Source organism: Triturus cristatus, chromosome 7 (assembly GCF_964204655.1).
Source record: "Triturus cristatus chromosome 7, aTriCri1.1, whole genome shotgun sequence".
NCBI classification, from domain to species: domain Eukaryota; kingdom Metazoa; phylum Chordata; class Amphibia; order Caudata; family Salamandridae; genus Triturus; species Triturus cristatus.
In genome coordinates, this window is record NC_140590.1 from 162,997,988 (window position 1) to 163,017,825 (window position 19,838).

General features: G+C 47.5%; 2 protein-coding genes across 13 annotated transcripts in view; one reads left to right on the plus strand and one right to left on the minus strand.

Annotated features, from left to right (window-relative positions):
• LIN37 (lin-37 DREAM MuvB core complex component) overlaps window positions 1-17,113 on the minus strand; it is a 213,993-nt gene extending 196,880 nt beyond the window's left edge. Inside the window, exon 1 of the mRNA XM_085615919.1 lies at window positions 16,770-17,113. The gene's annotated coding sequence lies outside the window, so the exon portion shown is untranslated. The remainder of the gene's footprint in view (window positions 1-16,769) is intronic.
• A 193-nt stretch (window positions 17,114-17,306) lies between these two features.
• The window catches only part of PROSER3 (proline and serine rich 3), a 185,719-nt gene continuing 183,187 nt past the window's right edge, over window positions 17,307-19,838 (plus strand). For 3 of the 12 annotated variants that reach the window (XM_085615929.1, XM_085615931.1, XM_085615921.1), the window contains exon 1: window positions 17,488-17,683. In XM_085615929.1, coding sequence (XP_085472055.1) covers window positions 17,607-17,683 — 77 coding nt within the window. In that variant the 5' untranslated portion in view covers window positions 17,488-17,606. Of the gene's footprint in view, window positions 17,439-17,487; window positions 17,684-17,752; window positions 17,827-19,838 lie in introns of those variants that run through there. The other 9 variants (XM_085615920.1, XM_085615932.1, XM_085615924.1 and 6 more) reach the window with 6 other exon arrangements.

A 19,838-nucleotide genomic window follows, 5' to 3' on the forward strand; every position in this document is an offset into this window, starting at 1 on the left:
GATTCTTGCTCCTCCTCCTCTCTGTTTAAGTCAGTGGCGTCTACCTCTAATCTTTCTTCGTGTATTCGTTCTACTTCTTTGCGGATCTTTCGGTACATAGCTACTATACATAACTGTTTATCATGTCTCCCTTCTGATATATTCTGGCCCCAAGTGACAAGTTTTTGCATTTCTTCCGGATTTACCCCAGGCCGGTCTTGATTTCTGATTACACAGTTTATGAGGAAACGTAACAGTTGTCCCTGTACCTCCGCTTTCTGGTACTCCATGGCTCTGCTAATACTTTCAGGACCTCGTCCTGACTGAACAAAGTGATATATATTTTCTAAATGTGTAGCCATTCCTGGTAGCTTCGTTAAATATATTGCAGCTCGTCGAATACGTAATGATGACAGCAGCATTTCGTCCCGTTTACCGGGCACAGGATCATATCTACAATCTACTAAAAGTTCCTTAAGCATGTCGGGAGTTGCTAGTTTGGGCGTACGTTGGTGTGCTAATTCTCTAAGGGAAAATTTATTTCCTCTGGGTGGCGTAGAAAAAATGTCTGTCGTACCTCCTGTAGCACCGTCTGGGGTGCTGGACGTGAAAGGATTTGTTGAAGGTGAGACAGCAACCGTCGTTGCGGGAAAAGCTGTAGAAACAGATGTGCTTGTCGGAATGTGTGTCGGAGCTTGTTGTTGCGGAGGTACAGACGGAGGGTCTTGGCGATGAGCACCATCGGTAAGCGGTCTATGTGGTGCGGTATTAGCATACTCGGGAGCTGCGTCATCTAAATAAGAGGAAAGGAAAACATCTTCTGCGGTTCTGGGATGCCCCTTGGGATGTGCTTTTATCGGAAACAATGGAGGTGGCAAGTCTTTTGGTATTTCCGGAGTAGCCTTAGGTAACCCTTCGGCCAGAAGTGGATACATACCATTCATAAGGGCGTTTCTTTGTCTGTCTACTTGTTCTGATTTTACTCGGGTACCTTCCTCAAGTAATAGATTTTCTCGGGTTTTATTGGAATTCTCTCTACCTTTCTCTTCCTGCCTGAGTGCTTTTTCCGTACGTCTATATGATTCTTTACGCCATAATTCAATGGCATCTTTCTGTGACTGTCTGGCTTTCTTTTTCCATAATTCTTCTTCTACTCGCATGATGCAATCTGCATCCCAGGTCCCCGCTGCGGGCCATCTCTGACTCTCTGGTAATTCTTTGGTGTAGTCCACCCATAAATCAAGAAATAATACGGCATCTAGGCCATGCTTATGATACATAAAGTACCCTGGAATGTCCCTTGGTGGGATGGGAACAGCTTCTTCGAGTACACCTTTTCTAGTTTTGATCTGTCTTAGTTTCGAAAAGAGCGGCATTTTTAGACTTAGACCTTATTACTAGAACACACTTTATAAAAACACAATAATGAACAGTCATTCACACCACAGTATATAGAACGTATTTTAAAACATTTAACACTTAACAGTTTTACGAACAATGATAACTAATAGAAAACTAGTTACTGACATAATACTGACACTAGATAATACTTATTTATATTTATTTATATGCAAAACATACTATATATACTGCTAAACAGTACAGATACACTGCTAAAACAGTGCAGACCGGATTTGTGTACCCAAACCCGTCTTGACCGGCACAGACTATGTGCACGTTAAATGCCTCCCCGGTAATGGTACTCACCGGGTAGCTCGGAACGGAAGGCCTCGGAACGGAACTGAAACTGGACCGGACTGGACTCGACTGGACTGGACTCGGAACTTCGGAACCTGGCGGGTCTCTGTATACCTCGGATCTTGCTCTCTCAGCTAGGCTCTGGTCGGGATACTTCGCACTTCTCACCGCCTCGTCTGGGTGTTGATCGCAGCCTCAGTCGTCCCCGCTTGGCCGGAGGGAGATACAGGAAATCCTGCGGGTACGCGTTTTTGTCCGTTCAGCTGTGGCAGGAGACCGGGCCTGCAACGCACCACCGGCGCGTGAGATGAGAAAGTGTCCCTATTCGGGCGCCAACTTATGTGGTAAATATTTCGTTACCGGTACTATTTTTTATGCGGTAAAGTCTATTAAGAACAACTCAGTAAAATGAGAGGCAGAATCCGTGGTATTAGAGGTTTTAAAAAGGCTTTATTCCTATACAAAGGAATACAATTCGAATTGTAGGCATTCTATTCCATCACCACGAAAGTTCAGGAAGGAAGGGCATATATTATTGATAGGTAATCATTTTTATAGAAAAGGCATTACAGTGAAACAGATGTAGTAGGCGTAACAACTGATAAAACAAAATAAAATATGCATGCGTAACTAGAATAGGCGTAACTAGAAAAACGTCATTATACATGATGTCACAAGTGGGTGGATCCATAAGGGAATCCTGCAATGTCAGCAGAAATATTTGGCAGAGATGCGCGCGCAGCCGCATGACGTGTGATTGACGTGCAACTAGAGGGTGAAGGGGACTTGACATTTAGCTCTACATGTGGAGACAGAAGTCTGGGGTTATGTCAACCTAATCCCAAATCATATCTAATATCCTATGTTTGAAGAACTGTGTTATCCAAAAAGAGAGGTCTCTTAGGATAGAATCTTATTCTATACTGACTATACTGACTGTTAGTGCGTGTACAAGCGTCTAAGTGTCTACACTAGATGCGAGGGGGTAGGAATATTCCATGGTAACAGGGCTATGAATTACTTGCATGAGGACAGCGAGGCCTGGCCCTTTGCACGGTAGCTGGAGGAATGTTTACCTAAACAGCTAGACAGGAATGCATCGGATGAGGGGCGGAGGAGATAATCTTGAAGGTGAAATACAGTTTTTGGCAGGCGACGGGCTGGATCAGGCACCGTTAGCCGCGCAGGGAGTAAGACAAAGTTCATGGTCACAGATGCAGGCTCAGACTGGAGCTTTCAGAAGCAGAAGGCAGGAAAAGGCTTGATGACAGAATTCGGGCCTACTCGCCTGAATCTGTAAAATGTGGAAAGTGAACCACATAAAGTCGGTGGCCTTTCATACTTAGGAAAGGAATATCTGACCCATTCATGGTGGATCTGAAAGAGGACATGTTGACGGTGGACGCACATATATTTGCGTCTTCAAAACTGGAGCAGGAGGGAACATACATGTACTTATAGCATGTACCTGGAGCCGTTGGGGTCTACGATAGGGGACATAACTGATCACAAAATTCATATTTCCTCAGTCCCTTCCCGCCCCATCTAGCTGGAATATTAAAAATTGCAAAACCGGGGTGGCAAAGATTTTCTCTGGCCCACGTCTCTTGGAACATGCATATATCATGTTCTTTAATAAAAGTTTCCCAGTCAGTATTGCCTAACTTATTGGGGAGCCCAGCCACGTTCCATGACAGAATCTCTAATGCCCTCATAGTTCTGGTTGTAGGCATAGAAGCCTCGTGCGGGGTACTTTCTTCTATCCTTAAAGGGGCACAGACCCCCAGCTCACTTTGTGCTTTGAATGAGGACCCCTGTAGAACTTTGGTCTTTCGTGGAAAGCAACCTCCCACCGCCTCCACCCCGTCCTCCCTGTGTGCGGAACGGTAAGGTTCGATAACTATTTCATCTACGGCCACCAGAGCGTATTCCAGGGGCCCTGTGTGAGTCGCCAGTGAGGACATATGTTGCTTGTCAGAGATAGAATGGTTTGGGCAGAAAGTCGACAGTTTAGAAATCGAATCCATACCCTCAACCTGATCCCCCTGTGTGCTACGCCCATAGACAGAAGAAGTACTAAGTCAATCGCAGTCATCGACTCCTGATAAAGCCCCAAATCTATTAACAACTTCGAGAGGAGTAAATGGTAGCGTGTAGTTCACCCTTCGTGGTCCCATTCTGTGGTTCCCAGGTGGAACCGTAACCCATTCTGCTGCATTTTCATATGCCACAGAACTGGGTGCATGCATGTTACAATGTGGAACAAGGGGAGCAGATGTTGCTACGAATGGGTGAGAATGGGCCACCGTTTTTCCTAGAGCCCTGGGGTGTGCATTATAAGAGACTATTGATCTTGGGTAAAAGTAGGATAATACACGGGGGTTTATAGGCCCCCATGTAGAACCCAAGGGGTAGTCTAAGATGTATTTGACTGCATTAGGGTCTCTAAAATTGATAATGATTACATCCCCTTCAAGGTCTTTGATTCTGCGACCTAACCAAGGAAGTCTCCGAACATGCAATATCTCCCCATTAATGTTAGGAGGGAGGGGTCTGTTTGTCCTAAGCCAGTGCACGATTTTATTTTTTAGGTTATAATAACCCTCATTTCTACCCTTATCCAGAGGTGGAACTTCAGTTAACACCACCACATATGGTACCGCCTCTGGGGGTAAATTAACTTGATGGCTACGTAGGTCACTTGCTCTAACTGAGTGATAATTCTCCCCCTTCTCCTTTAGGGATGTTACTATAATAGGGTTTACTATTTCCTTCCTTAATTCACCATCTACATGTTGACCATAACTTTGATTAGTTGTGGTGTGGGCGGGCTTATCCCTACGCTGAGAATTAGAGCTACCTATCTCGTTAGTCCTAGTGTGCGTAAAAGATGGATCTAAATCCATAGGGGGAGGCGGGTGTAGGTGAGTGGAATCTTTCCGTGTCCCCGGGTGTTTTGTGATTAAAGATTCTAAATTCCCCAGCCGTGACTCTATATTTTTTAATCTTTCTATGATGGGTAAAGTAAATGATCTAATCAATTTCTCGATGCTCTCAAGATGTGATGTCATTGCACCTAATTCAGGTAGGAGCAACGGAGAACGAGACAAGTCAGGGGGGGGAGGAACCAAGGAGGTGGAGGATATTGAGGCCACGTCGTGTGTTGTTAATGGTGGCAATGGAACCTTTGTCAGTGATGCAACGCTCACAGTTTGCATAGGGCCCTTGCCAAAGTCAGTGTGGTTAATATTGCCTCTTGGCAAATTGCCTAACCTCTTTCTTCTCTTGGGCGGAGGGGGCCTTACAACTTTGGACACCAACGCCCTCCCTGCCTTCTTAATAGTGGTCTTAGCCTTCGGTTCAGAGGGAATAGTAACAATATCAGTTTCCTTTCCAAGAGTAATAGTAGTACTAGCAGGGGACAAAGTAGTTAAAACTGGTAACAAGTTAAAATTACTGGGTGTAGAGTCAATTGTTCTCAACAGCTCTGGGACGTTATCCATAGCTAACGCCTCCTGCGTCAAGGTAGAAGGGCTTAGCACAATAAGGGACGAAGTCATAGGAGATGTACTGTCCAATAATGTCCTATTTTTCATACACTCTATGGAACGGCGTCGCTCAGCCCTTCGTTCGGCGAGCGTAGTCTCCTTGTCCGTGGGTACAGTCACCTTTTTAAAATAGTCTACCAATGTACATTTGGTGGGGGCGCCATGTTTAACAGGAGAGTTATTAGCTACAATATCAGCCATGTTATTACTAGCAGTGTCAAACTGAGGACTCACGGTTAGTGGATAGTACGAATAGGGAGTTCCCCCAGACCGGTCTCCTCGTGTCTCTGAGGGCCTCAGAGGGCCCGCTCTTTGCCCGGTCTTCGCCCCGGCTCTCGTCCCGCACGCGTCCCGCTAGCGCGTGAGAGCAACGATGTGATAATGTAGAAGAATGGGGCGGAGATAGAGGAGGAGTCGGGAAGAGGGCCAGGTGCAGCCAATGTGCTACGCGCACAGCTCCCTGGTCCTCGCAGTCCCGAGTGCTTCGTTGTTAGTGCGGATCTCCCCTATGGCAGGTGAATGACTTCCAGGCAGCGTAATGTTTGTCAGGATGCTGCATCCGTTGAAGAGCGCTATGCCCCAGAGACCAACAGGCAGGCAGGCGGCAGTCCTCGAGCGGCTCCCGCGAAGCGGGGGCCGCGAGCAGTCTTATCCTTGGCAGGGGAGGAGTCGGGAAGAGGGCCAGGTGCAGCCAATGTGCTACGCGCACAGCTCCCTGGTCCTCGCAGTCCCGAGTGAATCGTTGTTAGTGCGGATCTCCCCTATGGCAGGTGAATGACTTCCAGGCAGCGTAATGTTTGTCAGGATGCTGCATCCGTTGAAGAGCGCTATGCCCCAGAGACCAACAGGCAGGCAGGCGGCAGTCCTCGAGCGGCTCCCGCGAAGCGGGGGCCGCGAGCAGTCTTATCCTTGGCAGGGGAGGAGTCGGGAAGAGGGCCAGGTGCAGCCAATGTGCTACGCGCACAGCTCCCTGGTCCTCGCAGTCCCGAGTGCTTCGTTGTTAGTGCGGATCTCCCCTATGGCAGGTGAATGACTTCCAGGCAGCGTAATGTTTGTCAGGATGCTGCATCCGTTGAAGAGCGCTATGCCCCAGAGACCAACAGGCAGGCAGGCGGCAGTCCTCGAGCGGCACCCGCGAAGCGGGGGCCGCGAGCAGTCTTATCCTTGGCAGGGGAGGAGTCGGGAAGAGGGCCAGGTGCAGCCAATGTGCTACGCGCACAGCTCCCTGGTCCTCGCAGTCCCGAGTGCTTCGTTGTTAGTGCGGATCTCCCCTATGGCAGGTGAATGACTTCCAGGCAGCGTAATGTTTGTCAGGATGCTGCATCCGTTGAAGAGCGCTATGCCCCAGAGACCAACAGGCAGGCAGGCGGCAGTCCTCGAGCGGCACCCGCTAGTAGTGAGTTTGAGGAGGGGATTATAAATTAAACCTTTGCATTGACGTTCCTTGCATTACTGGACACGCTAAACCTCCTATCTCCTACATAATGCACAACTGTAGTTTCAGTCTGTGGTACTGAATTGCTATGGGTACACTCTGGTGAGGGACGAAAAGTGGGGAAGTTTGTTTGAAGCAGCGCCAGCTTACTGTTATTAGCAATGAAGCTCTCAGCACTCACTTGTGCAGCACAACCATCCTGCTCAGACTCAGGATTGAGTCTGTTTGCCCTTACAGTGGGAGCGGGGGGGGGGGGGCACAGGGGGTGGGAATCAAGAGGGGGGGTGGGGGGAGGAGGTGAAGGTGGGGGGGCAAAAGTGGTGAGGGGAAAAAGCATATCCAGAAATCACTACAAATTGCTGGGTCAAATAAGAGGAACAAATCACAGGCGTATGGGGATGCTAATGCAAATTTTCAATAATGGAATGAGGTTGAGAAGACTTTGCGGAGGTCTTTTGGTTTATGGATCTAATCTAAGATGGGGAAGTTAACTATATGTTCTTGGAATATTGCTGGGTTAAACGATCGGGCTAAGAGGGCAAGGTACGCAGAACTTATCAGAATGAACCCTACCGATATAATTTGTCTTCAGGAGACGCATATTCCATGAGGGAAAAGAGAAGTATTAAGAACAACAGGCTATAATCTACTGGCATGCACCACCCAAACATCAAATATAAGGGTGGTGGCTATCCTTGCAAAATCTATGCTGGGAATGGCAAAACGGAAACTAGTGGATACACAGGGTAGATGGGCAATTATTGAATTAGCGATGGGTGGCATGCTGTGTGCAGTCTATGGCTCTAACCAAGACGATCCTCAGATTTTTGAGGAGTTGGAAGTCGAGCTTGCTACCTGGCCTATCCCCTTGATTATCTGTGGGGATTTGAATATTTCTCTGGATCATTGACCAGGGGTCTACATGGGTCGGAAGCCCAGAGTCAATAGGGCATTTAAATCTTAAAAAATTTGTCATGGCTTAGAAGACATATGGACCTCCAAATCCCCTGATAACCCTGGGTACACATACTTCTCCTGTCCACATCAGAAGTATGTCAGGATTGATTACTTCTTCTGTACTAGGGATCATGCCCCTCTAGCCAGGATAAGGAAACTCCCTAAAATAATCTCAGACCATAATCCCTTGATTTTAGAGTTTGAAATTGCTAGCTTTAAAAAACCACGGAGTAGGTGGACTTTCGATCGGAAACTTCTGGTGAACAGCGAGTATATTACACATATGAAAAAGTGGGCTCAGGAATTATTCGATATAAATAGGTTCAGTGCTAGTAGGGGGGTGGTGTGGGACACCTTTAAGGCTGCCCTCCGCGGCGAGACGATCTCCTTTGTTGCCACGGCTAGAAAACTCCAGGAATCAAAAAAGCAACTAGTGATGCAAGACCTAGCTAGTGCTGAAGAAGAACACACTTCGCAGATAGCATTGGGACGGGAGGGAGTCCAAACTCAGTATCGAATTATTGCATTAAAAGCAGAGGCTACTAATTGGTTAAATCAGAAACTCGCCGAGGAATATCAGTCACATCGTAATATTGTCTATGAAACCGGAGAACAAGTGGGCGGAGGCTAGCGCTACGCACTAGGCAGAAGTTAGCATCAAGCGCCATAACATCGATTAAAATTGAGGGTCAAGTCTATACTGACCAGGAAGATATAATCAGGGAGTTCCAAAAATATTACCAGGCTCTCTATCAAGAGGACATCAATAAAACTCGAGAAGAGGTCGCCCAAGGCATGGCAGGGCTGTTCCCAGGTAATACTCTAGGTGAAAGGATGGCCGATCCCGCGCGTGAGGAGCTCGAGTCGGAAATCACAGCTGAAGAAGTCCAACTTGCTTTGTCATTGCAGGCATCAGGAAAGGCGGCTGGCCCTGATAGTATCCCCCTTGAGGTTTATAAAATTTTGGGGCTATCCATCACACCTTTGCTCTTAGACTTGTTCAAGGGGGTACAATATAGTGGAACCCCCCCTGAGTCTTGGAAGGAGACTACTATAGTTATTTTTCCCAAGAAAGGGAAACCGCTGGATAATCCATCGTCCTATCGTCCGATCTCTCTGATAAATTCAGACATCAAAATTTATTCAAAAATCTTGGCCATTAGGCTAGGGCGGGTCATAGGACATCTGGTCTCCCCATGGCAACATGGTTTATTCCCGGAAAAGGAACAACGGATCACATTCGCAGAGTTGTTTCTCTTTTCGACATCATGTCTGGGACGGGAGGCCAGATGGCCATGATCCTCCTCGATGCCGAAAAAGCCTTTGATCGGGTGTCGTGGGAGTTTTTATGGTTGATACTAGAGCAGAACGGTTTTGGCCCACACCTGCTAAAGGCTATTAAGGCAATGTATCATCTGCCAACAGCTAGACTCCAACTGATGGGGGGAATATCAGGCAATATTGAAATCTCAAGAGGGACTAGACAGGGCTGCCCATGTTCCCCAATTTTATTTGCCCTCTACATCAACCCATTAGTTGAGAAATTGTTGCAGTCTAGACGTATTGCACCAATAAGTACGAGTGGATTTGAGACAAAAGTTTTGGCGTACGCCGATGACATCGCGGTCCTCACTCCCGATCCTGCTGAGTCAATCACGGCAATCGGGGAAATTGCCGAGGCCTTTGGCCGCTTTTCTGGCTATGCTCTAAATTCTGGGAAAACAATAGTAGTATGCACAGACAATCTTGAGTTTGTCGATCCCAGGAGAGCAACCTCAGCAGTCTACCAAGGTGTGCGAATAAGTGCCAAGGTCGATGAAATTAGTAAAATCAATTTCATACCGCTGATCAAAAATATTGAGATGGACTTAAGGAGGGTAAATGGGCTGCACCTCTCTATCATCGGGAGGGGTAATTATTTGAAAATGACTATACTGCCGAAAATACTGTATCTGTTTCGCTCTGTACCTCTGGCAGTTGACGATAACCTATTGAAGATGTTGGAAACAACTTTCTCTAGGTTTATCTGGCAATACGGGAAGATCAGAAGAAGCCTCAAATACCTAACATTACCCCAGGAAAGGGGAGGTCTCGCAGTCCCAAATATTATTAAGTACTATTGGGCAGCATTTCTATTCCAGATTACCACTCTCCTATCGTTTAACAGCAATAAGGAAATAACACAGGGCTTAAATATACCTACAATTTACGAACTCTCGCTCGGGAGAGAAGCCTCTGGGGTGTTACTGAGACAACTTGAACCCAGCTATTTATGGCTCATGGAAAGTCTGGAAGCAGGTTTCTAAGGTTATGGGTATTCCAAGATTTTCTAGATATACTCCTCTATAGCACTCCTCACTGTTGCCCCACCTTGCAAATGATGATCTGGGGAAAAGGTGGGAAAAACAAGGGATCTGTACAATAGGCGTATTTCTGTGGGGGGGGTCCAAGAGGTCCAAGAGGCTCAATTCCCTAGAATACAGCAGGTCTTTGGCATCCTTGACAATCAATACTTTAAATTCCTACAGGTCAAACATATCCTTATCACACGGAAGCCAAAGATCAAGATGGAGGAGGTTCCGCTCTTAGAAACAGCAACCAGGGAAACGAGTAGAATCAGGGATTACTATAAAATACTTATTGATAAAAGCCCGGACGATTTAGAAAAAACCGAAGCAGCTTAGCAGCTAACCTTAGTAACCCCGATGTGGATATTTATATGACCCTGTCTCTAACAGCTGGAATTTTCTTAACATATAATTTAAAAGCCCAAATCTATAAAACGGTATTCAATCTATACTTTACCCCTGCTAAACTACATCAATGAGGTCCGATAATAAATGTCCTAGATGTGGGTCCAGTCCGGCCACCCTGGTCCATATGTTTTATGGTTGTGACAAACTGGCTTTACTCAAAGATGGCCTTTTGGGAATTACTGCTTGGCTTTAGACCAGCTTTAACTCCGACCCTGTTGATCCTGGGTCATGATAGTACCCTGGGCCTCAATACTGAACAAAAATATGGTATGTTCCTCGGCGCGGCGGTCTATAGGTTACTTTTGGCCACAAGATGGAAAGATCAGGACCCACCAACCTTTTATATGTGGCTTGCTAGGCTCCACAGGATATATAAACAAGAGATGTCTATATATGCCTGCAGAGGTAGATTGGCAAGAGCTAGGGGCATGAAGATCTGGGCGCTCGTCGCCAAATGGAGCAGAGAAGTGAGGACGAATTAGCTATGCCCCTGTACGCAATGTATGTATTATTGTATGTATTACTATATGTTCTTTTTTTGTAAAATGTTATCGTCTTGGTCTAAGCTTATGTTTGTATTTGTATGTAATTTTTTCTGGATATGCATTCAATAAAAAAAAAAAAAAAAAAAAAAAAAAAAAAAAAAAACCTCCTATCTCCATCAGCTATTTGTCCGGTCCTGCTAACCAATAAATATTTGGGTGTGCTGTAAGGACTGGCCATCTTGCAGTCGCTCATAAAGTAAGCAAGATCTGCGACTGGCACATGTCGCTATGAGAGGGATGCTGTTTGGTAAAGTCATCCAAGGTTCCCATTCAGTGACCTAAATAGATTTAGCAGGTAAGCGTTGTGCCTTTAGAGAGCGTACTGAGTTGAAATAGTGTCTGCACGACACTGCTGCACGCAGCACACTGCTGCACGCAGCACACTGCTGCATGCCTCACACTGCTGCACGCCTCACACTGCTGCACGCTGCATTACTCACTGCTGCATGCTGCACGACACTGCTACACGCAGCACACTGCTGCACGCCTCACACTGCTGCACGCCGCACACTGCTGCACGCCGCACACTGCTGCACGCCGCACGCTGCTGCATGCAGCTGCACGCTGCTGCATGCCGCATACCGCTGCACACCGCACACTGCTGCACACCGCACACTGCTGCACGCCACACACTGCTGCACGCCGCACAATGCTACACGAAACACTGCTGCACACCACACACTGCTGCACGCCGCACACTGCTGCACAACACTACTGCACGCAGCACACTGCTGCACGCCGCTGCACACCACATAGTGCTGCATGCCTCACACTGCTACACGCAACACTGCTGCACGCCACACACTGCTGCACGACACACTGCTGCACGACACACACTGCTACACGAAACACTGCTGCACGCCTCACACTGCTGCACGCCTCACACTGCTGCACGCCGCACACTGCTGCACGCCGCACACTGCTGCACGCCACACACTGCTGCACGCCACACACTGCTGCACGCCACACACTGCTGCACGCCACACACTGCTGCACGCCACACACTGCTGCACGAAACACACTGCTGCACGAAACACACTGCTGCACACCACACACTGCTGCACGCCGCACACTGCTGCACGCCGCACACTACTGCACGCCACACACTACTGCACACTGCTGCATTACTCACTGCTGCATGCTGCACGACACTGCTGCACGCCGCACACTGCTGCACGCCGCACACTGCTGCACGCCGCTGCACGCCACACAGTGCTGCATGCCTCACACTGCTACACGAAACACTGCTGCACGCCGCACACTGCTGCACGCCGCACACTGCTACACGAAACACTGCTGCACGCCACACACTGCTGCACGCCACACACTGCTGCACGCCACACACTGCTGCACGCCACACACTGCTGCATGCCGCACACTGCTGCATGCCGCACACTGCTACACGCCACATGCTGCTGCACGCCACACACTGCTACACGAAACACTGCTGCACGCCTCACACTGCTGCACGCCGCACACTGATGCACGCCGCACGCCGCTGCACACCGCACACCACTGCACGCCGCACACTGCTGCACGAAACACTGCTGCACGCCACACAATGCTACACGAAACACTGCTGCACACCACACACTGCTGCACACCACACACTGCTGCACACTGCTGCATTACTCACTGCTGCATGCTGCACAACACTGCTGCACGCAGCACACTGCTGCACGCCACACAGTGCTGCATGCCTCACACTGCTACACGCAACACTGCTGCACGCCACACACTGCTGCACGACACACTGCTGCACGACACACACTGCTACACGAAACACTGCTGCAAGCCTCACACTGCTGCACGCCTCACACTGCTGCACGCCTCACACTGCTGTACGCCTCACACTGCTGCACGCCTCACACTGCTGCACGCCGCACACTGCTGCACACACTGCTGCATGCCACATACTGCTGCACGCCACACACTGCTGCACGCCACACACCGCACACTGCTGCACAAAACACACTGCTGCACGAAACACACTGCTACACGAAACACTGCTGCACACCACACACTGCTGCACACCACACACTGCTGCACGCCACACACTACTGCACACTGCTGCATTACTCACTGTTGCATGCTGCACGACACTGCTGCACGCCGCACACTGCTGCACGCCGCACACTGCTGCACGCCGCACACTGCTGCACGCCGCTGCACGCCACACAGTGCTGCATGCCTCACACTGCTACACGAAACACTGCTGCACGCCGCACACTGCTGCACGCCGCACACTGCTGCACGTCTCACACTGCTACACGAAACACTGCTGCACGCCTCACACTGCTGCACGCCACACACTGCTGCACGCCACACACTGCTGCACGCCACACACTGCTGCATGCCGCTGCATGCCACACACTGCTGCACGCCACACACTGCTGCACGCCTCACACTGCTGCACGCCTCACACTGCTGCACGCCACACACTGCTGCACGCCACACACTGCTGCACGCCACACACTGCTGCACGCCGCACGCCGCACACTGCTGCACTACTCACTGCTGCATGCTGCACGACACTGCTGCACGCAGCACACTGCTGCATGCCACCCAGTGCTGTATGCCTCACACTGCTACACGAAACACTGCTGCACGCCACACACTGCTGCACGCCGCACACTGCTGCACGCCACACACTGCTGCACGCCGCACACTGCTGCACGCCGCACACTGCTGCACGCCGCACACTGCTGCACGCCACACACTGCTGCACGCCGCACACTGCTGCACGCCGCACACTGCTTTTATGCGAGTTTATGCTACTGACATTGTAAATGGCAAATGCCTTTTATTTGTTTTAAAACCAAAACATAAATAAAAGGCATTGTAATTTTACAATGCCAATAGCTCAAACTCTTATAAATGCGAGACCTATTGCATTGCAAATGCTTGTTTAAGCTTGATTCTGTGTGTATAACCTTTTACTTGCCCAACTTCATCTTTAAAAATATCACTGTGTTTCTTCAGAATCATCTCCAAAGAAGACTTATCAATAGGAATGCTATTGACAGCTAAATCTCTTAATTGAATAGGGCGCTCTGAGCCTGGACATAAAATCTCACCCAACTTCCCCAAATCAAACCATCCTACTATGTTTTTACCATCAATAGCCACATGAATTTTTGTAAGCACCTTGCGTCCCTCAAATTCCAATGTATCTTCAAAGAAGCCTAACATGGAAATATAAAAAATTACCAAACGCCAAGGTTAACATCAGTTTTCATGAGTTTAACAACCCTTCAATTATCTTTGAAAAAAATATCGATAGGATGGTAATCGGTGAACCTGAGTCTGCCATGGCTTAAAAAGCTACGTCACCTACTAATACAGTACCCAAAGGATCCTTAAAAGGAATGGTAATATTGTTTACAGAATCATCAAACAAATCATCATAAACAGTAAGAAGTAAATTTCCTAAGTCATGCTCTGCACTAGAAATATTATTAACACTAGAGTTTGAAATTTTCTTTGGTGCTTTGCACACCGATGAAAAATGACCAACTTTGCCACATTTGATGCATTTTCTTTTTAAAGCAGGACAGTCAGAACAATTGGCCAAGTGTGTTTTGGCACCGCATCTGTAACAACTTAGATTACTGTCTCTGTTATTTTTGGTATTTCCCTTATTGGAAGATTGTATGGCACAAACAGGAGAAGAGGAAGCAGCATTTCTAGATTCTTCAGCAGTGATGACCTTCAAGGACAAAATAGACCTTTCAATTCCTTTAGCCAAATCTAACACTTCACCTAATGTAGGATTGCGACAGGCAAGGAGTCTTTCTTGTACTTTTTTTGACTCACAGTTGAACACAAATTGATCTCTAATGAAAAAATCTACATTTGCTCCATGCTCCCAATTCGCTGCCAAAACCCTAAGAGCTGCAACATATTCTTCGATGGTTTCATCAGGAAGTTGTTTCCTTTTGTGAAAAGAATGTCTTTCAATTAAAACATTAGGTTCATCCTCAAATTGTTTCTCTAGTCTTGCTACAGCTTCCTTATAAAACATTCCATCCATCTCCTCCACTACTGGGTGGTGCTATGGGAATGAGATTCTTGAATATTTCAATTGCTGCTGTGTCTAGAAAACTAAATAAAATTGCTTTCAATCTTTCAGGTGAAAATTTAGTGCCATCAATGGCTATTATGTCGTTTTCCAATGATTCCAACCATTTCTTCCATGGCAATTTTGGTTTGCCTGGAATCTGCAAAAATATGGCAGGCTGATTACAAATTTGAGAAGCTGCCATTTTCAAATGAAAATTTAGTACTTGAAAATAAAAGGAAAATATATATATTTTTTTTTAACTACACTGTATAGTGAATAAAAGTATTAATCTGTCAGACTTAAGTACACATATCACTCAAATAAAGTGTGCATATCATTGTAGAAGCGTGGACAAATAATTATACAGGAAATGCACAAGTAATATTCTCTCAAAAGTGTGCAAATCACTGTTGTAAAAGTTAATAAGAAATGTGCTTATTAAACATGTACCTCAATAAGGTACTATTAGAACTTTACTTAAAACCTCCAACCTTCTAGAAAGTGAGCGAATCACTGATTGTACTCAAAGTGTGCGAATCACTGGATCCGCAAGTAAGATTTAAAACACACCACAACTGAAGCTAATCAGCGCGAAGAACTGAAATCTACCAGAAGAAACCGCAGTAAGCCTTTTTGTAACGGATCACTGCGTTTCCGAATGCAAAGCTGGTTATAGAAAATCCAACAACATCAAAATGGCCTCCACGTGATGTAAAACGTGCAAAACGTCCTCCCAAGATGTCCGCCAGTGACGTGAGCTGCGTAGCGGCACGTCAGACACGTCAGCACATAGGTAACTTGGCAACAATCGTCAGGGAGAGACGTCACAAGGATCACTCAGGTGAACAGCTCAGAGCGCGTTACAAGACTTAAGCGCGAGCAATGTCACCAGGGCCGGACTGACTACCGGGCGTTTTGGAATTCTGCCGAGCAGGGAGCTGATTTCACTGCGGTGGGGGCTGATTTCGTTCATGGAGACCTGCGTGTACTTCGAAATAATTAAAGCAAAACGAATTTCGTTCAGTACACGCAGGTCTTCCATCAACGAAATCAGCCCCCACCTCAGCAGCATTCCAAAACGCCCGGTAGCCAGTCCGGCCCTGAATATCACAAGCGAGCAACAGATCCTTCAAGTAATAATTTCAAATTACAGTACCTTGACTTTAGACGAGGAAGTACCCGTGAAGAAAGTGTAGAATCATGAAGAATACCGCGACGAATATATTCCAAATATGTAGAAAAGGTAACTTCAGGGATTCTTTTTCAGATTTTCAAAAAAAAATGCAGTGGGTCGGCACAGATTATTAAAATCAATTGTCGCCATTGTAATGAAGCGAGGAATCCGTGGTTTATATAAAAATAATTCTTCTTTATTTAAAGTGCCAGGAAAGGACCCACTGGTGCAAGAGCCAATGCATAACTCAGTCAACCTCCAACCGCTTCTCAGCCTTTCAAACCCAAGCTCCTGTATCAGTGAATTCCATATTACACTTGCAAATTCCAAATGACATAAACAATAAGGTAGTGACATAAGTAACTCTAAACTCTATAATAGAGATAAAGAAAAGACACAATACCAGAGTCACACACTTACACACACAATCTCAAACCTTGTCGCCTGTGGAAGGCAGTTTATCCACATGTAGAAGGTGAGAGAAGAGGTGAGGAATTTTGAAGCCCGAAATTTCCTATAAACAGATTTGTACCAAGTACAAGAGGAGCACCCACTCATATAACTATTTTCATTGCACTGGCTGCTGCCAGTAAGGTCGTGTTTCCAACAAATACCTTTGTAAACAGAATTGTGCCTCTCTGTTGACACCTCCGGGAGCCGTCGACCGCACCACAGCTCCCAGAATTCCGTTCGCCGGTTATCTCCGCCGTCTGATTTGCGCTGATGGCCTTCAGAAAAAAAAATCATACGCCGTTCGAAAAAGATGTAGGACGATCAATTGCGGAACTACATCTACCAGCATGCCTTTGACCGCGGAGGAAGTCTGCTAGAGAGCCTTTTGCAGCCGTTCGCCCACCTCCCAGCGTCGAACTGTTGTACCGATCTGACAAACAAATCCCGGCGCGTACCGTCCTCTCTGTCAAGGCCACTTACAGCTTGGTTCAGATTGGCGCGCCACAATGCCAATCACGCCAGTTTACCAATCCTAAAAGGCCAGAGAAGTTTACCAATCCTGACAGACTAGAGACGTCACGGTATACAACTTATCCAATCACGTAATGTATTACATTCAACCCCCAGGAAAATTAATACAGCCGTTTCCTTCAGATAAAAGACGCGTAATCTCACAAAAAACTGAGTTAAGATCAAACCAATCAGTGAGGTGGAGAGACCACAAAACAGTCACAATAAAAACAAATATTATATCGTAGCAGACTGTAGAGGTGACTGAAAACGTGTCTAGTTCTGTGGAGGTTTGAGATTTTCCCCTGGATAAGTGACAGGTACCGTATTGTTTTCAAGTTTGGAAAGCTGGGAGTCGTACTCTCTTCAGTTGTATGCTGGGAGACTTAGTCTCCTCGTTTAGGCGAGGCACGTGACGTATACTTCACCAGTAAAACATGGAGAGATCTTGTAGTCTCTAAACTGTGCCTTGGTTTCCGGCAGTTGCCATGGGAACCAACAGCGGGCGGAAGCGCGGGATGTTTAGACTTGGAAAGAGAGAGACAGGAAGCAGCAGTGCGAAGAGGTAAGGCGGATGCACTGGTCCCCGTGTCAGTAGGTTGATGAAGAGAAGTGAGATTGCTACTGTGTATGTTGGAGTGCCAGTGCCACGAGGGTCCTATATAATACCTTGCAGAGTGCTGAAAGGAGAAAACTCTGGACATACAAGTAACCCTTCAGAGGCTACAGGTTGCAGTATGAGTCAGCTGGTCAGGGAGCCTGTCCTTATGATAGGGATCTCTGCTAGAGGATGCGGGGCGCTTGCAGCGATTAAAGATGCCAGGATGAACGAGCTCTTCCACAAGCTGCAGGGAGCCTACAATGACTAAAGATTGCAGCTTCAGGGAGCTTGCATTGAGTACACCCTGCAGGAAGAGGGCGTTGTCCATAGACTACGGGGAGCCTGTAAACACTACAAGGGGCAAAATGTCAGAGGCTGCATGAATGTTACAGTTACTACATGTGATACCAAAGGAGATGATGGACGGAGCGTTTGAGCAAATCAAACACACACCCCCAGTCAACTGATCTGGGTTTAATCCATCACCGTTCTTTAGCCCACTCTGCCACCCCAGTTCGGACTTGGCCATATGCAAATCAGTCTGACCCTATGCCTCATGGGAACAGTCCAGCCCGAACTGCCAAGCCATGCCTTCCCTGGACTGGAAACAAGCTTCCTAGGACCGGTTTCTGGCATTTCAGCCGTCTTCAGCCAGGTTTGCTTGAATCCAGTGGCAAAGTGAGCAAGGGACTCACGTTTGAGCATACCCTGTCAACTTATGGCGAACAAAGCAAAAACCAAAGGAAATGTTGGACGGAGTGTTGAACATTGCAAGCACTCCCCACCCCAGTCAACTGATCTGGGTTTAATCCATCACCGTTCTTTAGCCCACTCTGCCACCCCAGTTCAGAAATGGCCATATGCAAATCAGTCTGACCCTGTGCCTCATGGGAACAGTCCAGCCCGAACTGCATAGGCATGTCTTCCCTGGACCGGAAACAAGCATCCTGGGACCGGTTTCAGGTTCATAACCCCCATCAGCCAGGCTATCTTGAATCCAGTGGCAAAGTGAGCAAGGGACCCACGTCTGGGCATACCCTGCCAACTTGGGGCGAACAAAGAGATACCATGCCCAGACGCGGGTCCCGTGCTCTCCATGCCACTGGAATCAAGCTAGCCTGGCTGCAGAGGGGTGAAAGCCCGAAACCGGTCCTAGGATGCTTGTTTCCAGTTCGGGCTGGACTGTACCCATAAGGCACAGGGTCAAGACTGATTTGCATATGGCTGGGTTCAAACTGGAACGGCATGGTGGGCAAAAAAATGATGGATTTAGGCCCAGATCTCTGTACTGGGGTGAATGTATGATATTGTTCTGCATTCTGTCCATCAACTGTTGTTTTTGCACAGTTACTACATGTAGCATGGTGAGAGAGCTCTGTCAGAGCTTTAATGTGACTTAGCAATGACTTCTGGTATCAGGATTAAGAGAGCTCTTCCATATGCTTCAGGGAGCCTGCAGGTACTAACGATTACAGGATGAGGGAGCTCTGCAGGAGGCTGCAAGTAGCTTGCATTGGGTACACCCTGCAGGATGAGGGCATTGTCTGTAGACTACAGGGAACCTGTAAAAACTACAAGGGGCATACTGTCAGAGGCTGCATAGATACTACAGTTACTATCGGTAGCATGGTGAGAGAGCTCTGTCAGAGCTTAATGAGACTTAACAATGACTTCTGGTATCAGGATTAAGAGAGCTCTTCCATATGCTTCAGGGAGCCTGCAGTTACTAAAGATTACAGGATGAGGGAGCTCTGCAGGAGGCTGCAAGAGCTTGCATTGAGTACACCTTGCAGGATGTGGGCGTTGTCCATAGACTACAGGGATCCTGTTAAACTACAAGGGGCATAATGTCAGAGGCTGCATGCTTGCTACAGTTACTACAGGTAGCATGATACTCTAGGAGGAACTAGCAATAACAGGTAGCAGGATTAAACGTGAGCTCTACATGATACTGCAGGGAGCTTTCAGTAACTGAAGACTGCAGGCGAGCTCTGCACAGACTACATCTTGCCTAGAGTAATCAGGTTACAGGGCAAGGGAGCTCTGCCAGAGGCCGCACAGAGCCTGTGGTGACTACAAGGAAGAGAGTACTCTGTCTCTGAAGTGCCAAGCGCCTTGT